Source organism: Nothobranchius furzeri, chromosome 8 (assembly GCF_043380555.1).
Source record: "Nothobranchius furzeri strain GRZ-AD chromosome 8, NfurGRZ-RIMD1, whole genome shotgun sequence".
Taxonomy (NCBI): Eukaryota; Metazoa; Chordata; class Actinopteri; order Cyprinodontiformes; family Nothobranchiidae; genus Nothobranchius; species Nothobranchius furzeri.
Genome location: NC_091748.1, coordinates 54,045,917 through 54,057,353, shown reverse-complemented (window position 1 = coordinate 54,057,353; position 11,437 = coordinate 54,045,917). Strand labels below are relative to the sequence as shown.

The following is an 11,437-nucleotide window of genomic DNA, read 5'->3' as shown; positions in this document are numbered from 1 at the left end:
GTACGATCTATTTTGCATCTGATGCAGCTTGCAAAGAAAGCTTTGGCCTTGGGGTCAAAAGAGAGGATGGTTCCTTGTGCTTTGCTTACCCCGTTGGCTAAACCGGGAAGCTGGCTGCAACTGAAATGTTCAGGGAGTGAACAATGTCTGTCTATCTAGATTTCTAGGATATGTATGAGGTACATACTGTATATTTGGTTTCACTGAGTGTGCTGCTAATGCAGGAAGCAGTGGAAATATAAAAATGTTAAACCAGACGCAGAAACCAATTCACACAAAGCACTCAAACGATGAAAAAGGACCCTTTTATTTGTTACTGAAGGAGTATAAAAACGTTTTGTGGATTAGGATGAACAGAAACAAGATCGACAAACAAAAACTCTACAGGCTGAGCAGGAGCAGAACATGTGCAGGATTGTTTTTTATTGGTGCATTGTACTAGAGTACACCAACTTTAAATCCTCTGATAAATTTGAGCTAATCTATGTTTTGAGGTGGATCTTATCAAGTATGATGATTATTTACAGGAACTGATAAATGGTTGCAGCTTTATGAGGTACAACTGCTGTGGCGTTGACAGTGTGTCATAAATCTCAAAATGAGTTGTGCAAAATGGATCTTAACGTGAAGTGGCACAAATTTCATATGGTTCTGGTGACAGAGTTACTCCAGGGCGGTAATCCATCACAACTTCTTTCCCAGCAGGCATGGAGAAAGTGAAGTGTTGCATGAAGGAGGTGAAGAAGAGGAAAAGCTCCATCCTGGCCAGATTCTCCCCAAGGCACAGACGTTTTCCTAAGATGTAAAATAAATAAATCAATGTAGAGATATCAGCACCTAATTAAAGGACCTAGATCCCTGGGATATCCGTCATCTGTTTCTTGGAAACCTCTGAGCGACATTCCAAAGTGATTTGTTCTCACCTGCAGAAAAAGGCATGAACGCTGGTTGTTTTACAAACTTGCCCTCCTTATTCAAAAAGTGTCCTGGATTGAAAGTAAAAGGCGTTTCCCACTGGTTCTTGTCATACAACACCGAAGCTAGATTGGGGATTATCAGCACTCCCTGGAAGAGGTTAGTTGATCAAATTAGGATGTATTAATACATAAAACAGTTTACTCTGACTGAACTGGTTTAATAGTTACCTTTGGGATGGTGTGTCCTCTCAGTTGAATTTCCCTGTTAGTGGCATGCGGTAAACTTAGAGGAACTATGTTGCCCATCCGTTGGATCTCATGGATAACAGCATCGGTGAAGGGCAGGTTTGCACGGTCTGCCATAGTTGGCTGCCTGGACTGTCCAATCACTCGGTCTATCTCAGCTTGAACCTTCTCTGTACAAAGATATAAATTGTGGTTGTTGATGACACTTGGAAACCAATATTACTGATCTCAAAGAAATGTCTTAATCCTCCCACTGTTCTAATGGGTGCAACCCCGCGAGGAAAGTTGACCATTGGGCAGGGTTGATGGTTTATCCCTTGGGTCCACGTGGCAGGGGTGAAGAATGAGCACCACCTCACCCCTGCCACGTGGACCTCAAGGGATAAACCCTCAATCCTGCTCAATGGTCAACTGTCATGGTCTGGGTCTGGGTCTCTTTGTGTTCCTCTTGTGTCCCCTGGTCTTCAGCCCTCCAGATATTCCCTCTCAGGTCCTGTGTTCCTTCAGTCTCCCCACCATTATTTCCGTAGGTCTATTATTCCAGGTGTGTGTGTGTTTATGTCCTCCTCCAGCTGTGTGTGTCCTTTCCCAGTTAGGTCTGGTGTCCTCTCCTGCTTCTCCTCCCTGATTAGTTATCACTTTCCCCTGGTTCTCTCCCCTCACACCTGCAGCTCATCATCCTCCCATTATGCCCCAGTGTATTTAAGCCCTGTCGTGTCTCAGTGTCTTGTTGGCCCATTGTTGTTTGTTGTTTGTCAGCGTTGTTTTAATGCTCGAAGTGAGGTTTTGTCTCGTCCCCAGACTTTGTGCTCTAGGTGAGCCTTTGGTTCAAAGTCTCAGGTTTTTGTGCTCCATTGGAGTTTTTTCTGTGTCCTGGATCTCAGGATTTTTGGATTTATTGGCTCGTTGCCATTTGGATTTATATTTTGTTTCATCCTACAAATAAACTGATTATTTCTTTATATCAACTACTGCCTCGTGTCATCTGGGGTTCCTGCATTTTGGGTTATAATCTCCTCCAAACCCTTCATCGTGACATCAACTTTCCTCGCGGGGTCACCCATAAAGACAGTGGGAGGGTTAAAAATGAATTATTGCTGAAAGCTCTCACTTTGGATCTCAGGATATTTTGCCATGTAGAGAAATCCCCAACGCAGGGTGGTGGATGTGGTTTCAGAACCAGCCACAAACAGATCCACAACACAAATGATCAAGTTCTCATCATCAAAAGTGTTGTCTTCCTGCCCCTTACTCTGAGGAAATATGACAAATACACTTTAAAATGTGCTACGCCTACTAACAGTAAAGAGCAACACAGTCCTAGCACAATCCTATTCAATACTATATAAACATGGCAGGAATTTTTAAATATCATGTTAACTAAATTAAGCAACGTGTTTTGGAGGCAGACTTTGTGAGCAGTTTGCAGCCGAGTGTGAAGCAGTTGGGATGAGAATCAGCACCTGCTCCTCTAAATCCGAGACGGTCTTGGGTCGGAAAAGGACAGAATGCCTTCTCCAGGTCAGGGACGAGGTCCTGCCTCAAGTGGAGGAGTTTAAGTGTCTCGGGGTCTTGTTCATGAGTGAGAGAAAGATGGAGTGCGAGATCGAAAGTTAAAGTCCCATTAGTTGTATCACTCACTGATATGTGTGCGAAAATTGTTCACCGCATTTGACACACGCATTTGCTCAAATTTCTTTTCTGAAATTATGTATTTAATAATGAAAGTAGTTTGTTTTAGGATGATTATTTGATGCTCTGAATGTTTAAGACAAAGCAGCAATGAATTTCAATTTATTTCAAATAATTGTTTGGTTGTTTGTTTAAAAGTTGTCGATAAAGGTATTTGAAAAAAGCATCACATCAGCCAGCATCCCTGCATGCATTGCGATCGATGACTCAATGCCCCCTGTTCGGCAATCCCGCAATTATTTGCACACTAGTGTACCACACACTTGAAGCCTTACTGCGCATTTTCTCCAAGTGCACTTTGCTGAAGACTGCAGGGTGCAGTACGAGTATTGGGTAAGATTAGCTGGACCCTGATTGCATTTTACATAGTTAGATTCTGTACCTGGAAATATTTGAGCCAACCTGCTTCTGGACCAGTGAATCCTATGTACTACCTTACATTGAAGTATGCAGTGCCTTGCACAAATTGAGGAGGAGTGAATATGCCTTAGGGTTGATTCCCATTGGCTGTTATTAATCTCCATGTTAAGTTCCTCAGACCAAGCAACACGAAGGTAATTAGATCGCACCCCAAACGTGGAGAGCAGAAAATTATAAAGTTTGGATATCGCTCCTTTCTGGGAGGGTTTAATCTCCATCATATCATCTAGCATAGTGTTCACAGGTACAATGGGAGAACCCATAAAATATTTTCTGATAAAGTCCCTGGCCTGCAGGTACCGGAAAAAATGTGAATTTGGCAGTTGGTATTTAAGCGACAGCTGTGTAAATGAGGCCAAAACGCCATCTACAAAAAAGTCCTTCACATGGATCAGCCCGTGGCTCCTCCATACCACAAAAGTTTTATCTAACAGGGATGGAGGAAAAAGCAGATTCTGGTCAAATGGTGAGTGCAAAGGTATACCCTGGGTTTTAATATGACACCTCATTTGAGACCAAATCTTAAGACAGTTTTTAACTATAATATTGCTAGTGTACAAATGCGGGCTAACATTTGAAGGGAGACACAGGAGAGAGAGCAAAGAGGCAGAGTCAGATGTGGCCTCCTCCAGTTGCAGCCAAATTGGCTCTGTAGATTTGGTCTGACACCAAAATAACATTGTGCGAATATTAACAGCCCAATATTAATACTGAAGATTTGGGAGGGCAAGGCCCCCCTGGTCCTTACTTTTCTGTAGAAGGCTCTTGCGCATTCTGGGAGGTTTTTGTTCCATAAAAACTGTGAAATAGAACTGTCAAGAGTCTGAAAAAAACTTTTTGGAATGAACACCGGGATGCATTGAAAGAGATACAGGCATCTTGGCAAAAAGTTCATTTTAATACAGCTAATCCTTCCTGCTAAAGAAAGAGACAGCATAGACCAGCGCTGCAAATCCTGAGCCAATTGCTCCAACAGAGGTTCAAAGTTAGTTTTAAAAAGTTTTGAGAAGTCCTTGGTTACATGGATACCCACATATTTAAAACTTTGCAGGATAGCCTTAAAGGGCGGACTAGAAAGTGGGTATGCCATTACAGCTGAGTTAATCGGAAGGATTTCACTTTTATCAAAGTTAAGCTTATATCCAGATATCTGTCCAAAGTCCCTCAGCAAAGATAGAATTGGAGACATGGAATTATCTGGGTCCGACATAAAGATCAATAGATCATCCGCATACAACGACACTCTGTTGTCACAGCCACCACGTTGAATGCCTTTCATGGCACTCGCCCTAAGGGCTGCCGCCAACGCTTCTATTGCTATTACAAACAAAGATGGAGAGAGAGGGCACCCCTGGTGAGTCCCGCGACCTGGGGAGAAAGGCTTTGAGAGATAATTATTCGTACGAACTTGTGCCAAAGGTGAAGTATACAATAGTTTAATCCAAGAGATAAGAGTGGGACCAAAACCAAAACGTTTTAGAGTATAAAATAAATAGGGCCACTCCACCCGGTTGAAAGCCTTTTCAGCATCCTGTCATGAGCCGGGGTGAGTACTCTCTTTCTCTTAACCATCTGTGAGTCTCTTGCCAGGAGAGGGAGTGGTCCAGCTGTTCCTGATCAGCAATCAGCGGGGTGTTTTCCTTTTTATGGTGGAAGGAGGACACAATTCGACGCCGGAAGATTGCCTCAGCTTGGTAGTAGCCAACCACTCGAGTTATCTCTAGTATTTCTTGGATTAATGTTATTCGTAGTGTTTGCTCTTAGTATTTTTGGATGTTGACCTTTCTTGCTTCGCCTGGAACTGATTTGGATTTTTTCCCCCTCTTCAGGATTCCTGTCGGCCTCTTTGGATACTTACCTCTACTCCAGGATTTGGATATTCAGCACGTGGACCATATCACTAACCTCCATAACCCACCTCTCATCTCAACCCAGTGCCCCATCCACCAGGACGCCACGCTTCTCTCCACCTATGCTTCCTCTCCCACGCTTCCCCCGACTCTCTACCTCTCCCTCCTCTGGCCAACATCTACACGCCCCACAGTAAGTTTTGCTGAACACCTCTGCCTACAATGGACTTCTCCCTCCTCCAGACGCTAAGCTGTCGTAGCAGTTCCAACCACAGACTTATCTGTGCATCCTAAGTTCCTCCTTTATAAATAAATCATTTTCCATCCGTTTTTGGTCTGTGTTGCATTCTGCATGTCTTGGGTTAGGTACCTTCCTCCAAACATGACACATCCATAGATTTGACCAGTTCCCAAGTGTCAGATGATGAAGATGAACACAGAATATTAAGTAAGCACCTCACACTATGGTATGGATGTCTGGTCCTGACGAAACCTGTTTGTTCTGGATTAATAATTGAAGGTATTACCAATTCCAAGCGTCTCGCCAACATTTTGGCCCAGATTTTAACGTCTGCACACAGTAAAGAAATAGGGCGGTAGTTACTACAGAAGCGAGGGAATTGAATTGGATGAATGGATGGATGAATGGATGGATGTTTTAGAGAAACAGACGTACACTCATTAGCCAAGAAGCCAAAAACTAAAGCCAGCCTTATGAGAATGTCTAAAACTAGTCTTGTAGGGTGAAGCTAATCTCAACACTTCACAATTTTTCTCCAACAATTTGAGAATTTTCTCTATATCAAAAAAAAAAAAAAAGAAATGATGCCCACAGAGACAAATAAAAACATTTATGGCTGCTTCACAAAATGTCACAAGACATAAATGATCTTCATGAGTAATATGTGAGTATGTCTACCACCAGGTGGCAAGACGGAATGAGAGGTAGGTAAGAGAGACTAAGGGACTGAGATTTAACATGGATGTCTGATAGACTGCAGGTTCAATAAAGCTTGGAGAAGGAATTTTTGACTACTCATGCTAATTCCTGGTACAACGGCCGACTATTACAAGTATCTCTGTGTGTAGCATTGGTCACCGTATGAATCTCGTTCAGGTAGCAGTCAATGTAGTCCTTTTGCTCTGAGGGATCCCAATTCTTCTTGTGCTCATTCAGCTCTCCTCGTACAAAGCTCTTCACGTCGCACCAGATCTGTTTAAGAGTCTGATGTGGACCCGGCAGATATCTCATCACCAGAGGGAATGAATTGTAGAGCTGCACAAAGACACATAAACAATTTATCAATTCTTGCAACTGCCAGAATCCGAATTATGGTGATTCCCTTTATATGGCTGTGTTTCTGAGGTGTAGCTTGTGATATTATGAATTGTTTAAAACAAAGGTATTAAATTCTGGGCCTGGAAGGCTGGTATCAAGCATACATACCACCAACCACTGGATAGATTTTAATAAAACTATGAAAGTTTTGTTGGGTGGGTTGATTAACTTTGGAGTAATGGGTGTGTATTTACAGTAAGTATACAAAAATATGTAATGTAATGGGAAACAGGCTTCAACACAAGCGGCTGTTTTCCACTTGGTCCTATGCTCAGCCAGTGTCTATTGATTATAGCGTCAGATTGTTTTTGGATGCAGTGCAGGGGTCAAAAATTGACCCCCTCCTCCTAAAACTACATCCATGAACGTGACTTCCACTGACTTGCAACACGGATGTTTCATCTTCACAAATAACACAAAACTGGAGGATTTCTGCCATGTGGCAAAGTTGCTAATGCTAACAGTTAGCTTCTACTAGCCAAGATGTTCTCTGCTGTTTCCTGGCACTAAACCAACAACAGCTTTCCCCGTCATGAGTCAAGAAGGATGAGTCCATGAATGTTAAGTGACAGTGTGACGTAGATCTGTCGTGTTTTTCAAATCCTTGCGTTCCGAAGCTAATGCAGGAGAAAGGTATAGGAGAATATTTTCATGTTCAGCCTGCGTGAATCAGAAATAAGATTTTTAAAATGTTTTTTCAGTGTTTCACACAAAATGTCATGCAATCAGTATTAAGCTTTAATCAGCTTTAAGAGACAGTACCTGACTCCAAATAGAGGACTGAATGAAGAGGGCTTGGTCAAAAAGGAGCATCAGTTTCCTGAAACCCTCATTACTGTACTCAAAGCGATGACCAAAGACCAGCTGGCAGATGATGTTGGAAACAGCGTTGTTGATGGTGAGATGTGGATTGAATGGCTTATCTTCAAAATGAATCAGAACATTTTAAGTACATGGTGCATTTCTATACAGTGAATGTGTTTAGCTGTATTTACTTTTAAAGCCTCTGAATTCTTCTGCACAATGTGTGAATTCATCCAGGATGACAGGTTCAAGAGATTTCTTTCCAAAGCCAAAGTATCTGAGGGTAGAGAGTGCAAAACGTCTCTGCTGTTTCCAGATGTTTCCGTTGCTGAAAATTACACCTAATAAGAAAAACAAGAGGAACAAAACAGCCAAACGTATTCACTGAACATCAGGAGTTGAAATTTAACGTCTCTGTTTGTGGTTTGATCTGAAAACATCTCAATGGAAGTACAACGTGTACTACTCAAGCTGTTCCTGTTCCAGACCACTGCTCATTGTTTACAAAGTTAAGTTTATTACAGGACAACTAGATTGTGCCTCAGCCTTCAGTTCAGATAACAATTAAAGTCACTGCAAATCACTCTAAGAGATGAAAGAAGAAATGATCTTTTATAGAGCGCCTTTCAAGATAAAGTTCACAATGCACTTCACAAGATCAATAAAAATAAAAAAAGATTGAAAAAGATCAGAATAAAAATGGGAGAAAAAATTACAAATTTGGATTAAAAAATGTGAATACAAATGAAAAAGAAAAAGGTAATCATGGCATTCCAAAAGTGACAGAATTTATAATGCCAGCACAAAGAAAAGCTATTGAGGAAAGACTTCTTTTGAGATAAAACTACAAGCTTTGTTCTTTTTAAACTTTTTAAAGCTGTACTAAGAATTATTTTCAGAAACTTCTCTGAGCCTCCATAAAGCACATTAAACTCTGTTAGGGCTCAAAACGGCCCAGGAGCCCTGAAGTCTTGCAAAGCCACGTTCCTCACAAGAAGCGTTACCGCTTTACAACAATCAATGTTTGCACCTCCTAACAGACATAATGGCTGGCGTATAGTGCATCATCGTGGTGGAGCCATGTGAGTTTTGTGGCTCACATATTATGAACAAAGAATACGTTCCTCTTCAGCCTTTTTGAAAAGAGATCAACTGGCCTCCACCCAGCCGGCTGAGACGAAAATCTGTTTCCATGTAACCTTCCCTACAACGTGATTGAGATTTAAAATGTTTTGTGATTACTTCACTGCAGAATTTATACTCATTTCACATTTAATATTCAAAGCAATTAAAATCAGAGCATCCAATTAGAAATTTAAATAAAACAAGAATTCAGAAGTCTGAATTTTATATTCGTGGATCATACCATGAACAGACTCTGTCAAGCAGACAAGAAGCAGTTCAGTCGCATTTTGCAATGCAGAAAATTACAGAATCTTACACTAACCAGTAATCACACAAAAGAGCTGAGAAATGAAATGATGCAAGTTTGGGTGTGTGTGTGTGTGTGTGTGTGTGTGTGTGTGTGTGTGTGTGTGTGTGTGTGTGTGTGTGTAAGTGCAGTCTGCTCAGTTACCTAGTCCACCTGCTACTTCATTCTGCAGAGTGAGGAAAGGGCGGTCAACCATGCTGTCTCCCTTTGTTACCAGGCCTTCGGTTACAGCCTCATACCCATTTAACACCACGGCCCATTTCTGACCAAACTGCAGGCTGAACACGTCTCCATGTGTGTTTGCCAACTGAGGTGAGCATTCAGAAAAGAACAAAAATAATGGCTCATAAACATAATAGGAGGACAAGCTTAGCTAAAAATATTAGAAGGTTAGTTGGTACCTCCATGAGACTCTCATGGGGCCTCTTTTGGTCCATGGTGAACAAGTTACCCAGAATTGGAAGAGTTCGAGGTCCGGGAGGAAAGCCAGCAGGTCGACGGTTTCTAAGAAAATCTGCAGAGATGACAAAAATAACCATAAAGATGAGCAGACTTTTTAGATCCCACTCAAAATAGGATACACATGAGGCAAAAAAAGAATCCATACTAAAAAAACAACTAATTACAACTCTATGTCTAACTCAAAAAGGTGCCTTTTGTTTCTGCAATGAAAGGCAAATGCTTTGTAGGAGAAAACATCAGAACTGCCAATTCTCCAACAGGATAAGGCTCAGTTTGATTGTTTCACAACAAATATGTTACCAATTACATGGACTATGATCTCTATTGCTAATAAAAGAAGAAATGTGTAGATTAGTTCATCCGTAACACGGAAATTAAGCAATAATTACACTGTAATTAAACTCTAGCTAAGAAGCTAAACCACTGCCCTTCCAACTGGAAAGTTGGCAGGTTAGTGGCTTTCTGTGGCTGCACATTAGTGCCCTTTGGCAAGAAATGGCAATTCAATTCAGCTTTTCAATTAAGTTGATTTATGTAGCGCCAAATCATGACAAGAGTCATCTCAAGGCACAAAGTAAAGATTCTGACTGGGTTCAGTTTATTATGCCTGTTAGTTAAAAGTTTCCTATAGAAGGAACCCGCCAGCTGATTGCATCTGTCACTGACTTGTATAACATACAGAAAGTACAGAAGAAAATGCAACATGGTTCATTTGTTTGTTTATTTTTAAAAAGGATGCCTTGAAAATTATTATTTTTGTTATTGTTATTATTATTTAGGATTTGGTTATTATCTGTTGATGTAATGCCACTTTTTAAACAAACAATGGCAGAAAGAAAAATCATTTTAAAAACAAATTCCTATTGCAGAATGAAACAAACCCTGATCTGAGTCATATAAAACTTTTAAGGCCAGGACACCTGTGTAAACAAATTGTCCTGCTGTCACATTCTGCCCCTGCCCTCCTGACTGTGTTTCTCTCCTGCCCTGATTAGTCCGTATTGTTCTCACCTGTCCCTTGTTAACCTGCCCATGTTTCCCTAATAAGTCTTCTGTATTTATACCATCTGTTTTGCTCCTGTCCTTTGTCAGATCAGTGTTGCTTGTAGTCCTTGTGTTTTGTTCCTGTCGTTCCCAGTCCTCCATTAAAACCATTTTACTTTTACTGAAGCCTGCATTTTTTACCTCCTGGTCAGCTCTGCCACACATGGTCCGCCGTCATCCACACCTACATCGTGACACCTGCAGGCATTTGCTTCTGAAGCATGGCTGCTTTCTTTGATAATTGTGTTTTGATTAACTTTGAAAGCTGCATTTGCTTTATACTTGTTCAAATTACAATATGCAACAGTAAATTTGTCTGTAACTTTAAAAAATTTGCAGCACATTTAGGATTTATTCAGCCAAGCGTCCTACACAGGCATCTAACCTTAAATCCCGCCCTCCAACCCTCATGGGCAAACCTTTCCTCTGATTGTCATCTACAGTCATAGGTGCTAGTAAGCCATAAGTACATTTATAAGTGCATAATCACACAAAAGCACATATTAATCTATTGTTTTATGATTTTGCACTATTTGATTTTTGGTGAGAATTGGCTTTTTTATGAAAACTGAAAAAAAAACTGTCACAAAAATTATGAAAACACACATGCACACTAGTGTATGACATCCCTTAAGAACACTCAAAACAATATTTGTTTGAAATGTATGTTGCATTGTGAATCCAGGGGCCACAAGATCTTAAAAATGTTAATCACTGAAGTGCATTCAGAATCAATGCCCTGCCATTCATAGATAATTCATGACATTTGGTGGGGAAAAAGTAAAAACAACTATTTCAGGGTTAGCAAGCCCATCACGCCCATCTACTTCACGACCATGGGTCCGTGGGAGGAGTCTTTTGGAATTTGTTCAAGGAAGGTCCAGCCTTTCTCACCTCTGATTGGCTAGAAGGGCTCTCATACAATAGGCTTTTTCATGTAAGAGGAAACACTTTTTCCAAAACTTCAAATGAACTTGTATTAAATCTTGTTGCATTTTATCACATTGTTAGAATAGATCTATCTATCTATCTATCTATCTATCTATCTATCTATCTATCTATCTATCTATCTATCTATCTATCTATCTATCTATCTATCTATCTATCTATCTATCTATCTATCTATCTATCTATCTATCTATCTATCTATCTATCTATCTATCTATCTATCTATCTATCTATCTATCTATCTATCTATCTATCTATCTATCTATCTATCTATCTATCATCT

General features: G+C 40.6%; 1 protein-coding gene across 2 annotated transcripts; it reads right to left on the bottom strand.

Annotated features, from left to right (window-relative positions):
- Positions 1-286: 286 nt before the first annotated feature.
- Positions 287-9,437, bottom strand: LOC107393232 (cytochrome P450 2J6). 2 transcript variants are annotated; one of them, XM_015971458.3, is made up of 9 exons: positions 9,102-9,435; positions 8,845-9,007; positions 7,460-7,609; positions 7,227-7,387; positions 6,225-6,401; positions 2,275-2,416; positions 1,146-1,333; positions 924-1,065; positions 287-795 (listed from the first exon to the last, which is right to left on the bottom strand). In XM_015971458.3, exons 1-9 carry the CDS (start codon positions 9,303-9,305, stop codon positions 620-622), a joined length of 1,503 nt encoding a protein of 500 aa, XP_015826944.1. In that variant the 5' UTR covers positions 9,306-9,435; the 3' UTR covers positions 287-619. The 2 variants fall into 2 exon arrangements, with proteins under 2 accessions (XP_015826944.1, XP_015826945.1); XM_015971459.3 differs by lacking the exon at positions 924-1,065 and having other exon boundaries at positions 9,102-9,437.
- Between the last annotated feature and the right edge of the window lie 2,000 nt (positions 9,438-11,437).

Bases quoted from the DNA above. Each gene is read 5' to 3' on its own strand.
- LOC107393232 (XM_015971458.3), bottom strand. From the start codon at position 9,305: ATGGATTCTTTTTTTGCCTCATGTGTATCCTATTTTGAGTGGGATCTA. The intron at 7,610-8,844 runs GTAACTGAGCAG...TTTTCTTATTAG, and splicing joins TGAAGTAGCAGGTGGACTAG to GTGTAATTTTCAGCAACGGA. The intron at 6,402-7,226 runs GTACTGTCTCTT...GTCTTTGTGCAG, and splicing joins AGTCCTCTATTTGGAGTCAG to CTCTACAATTCATTCCCTCT.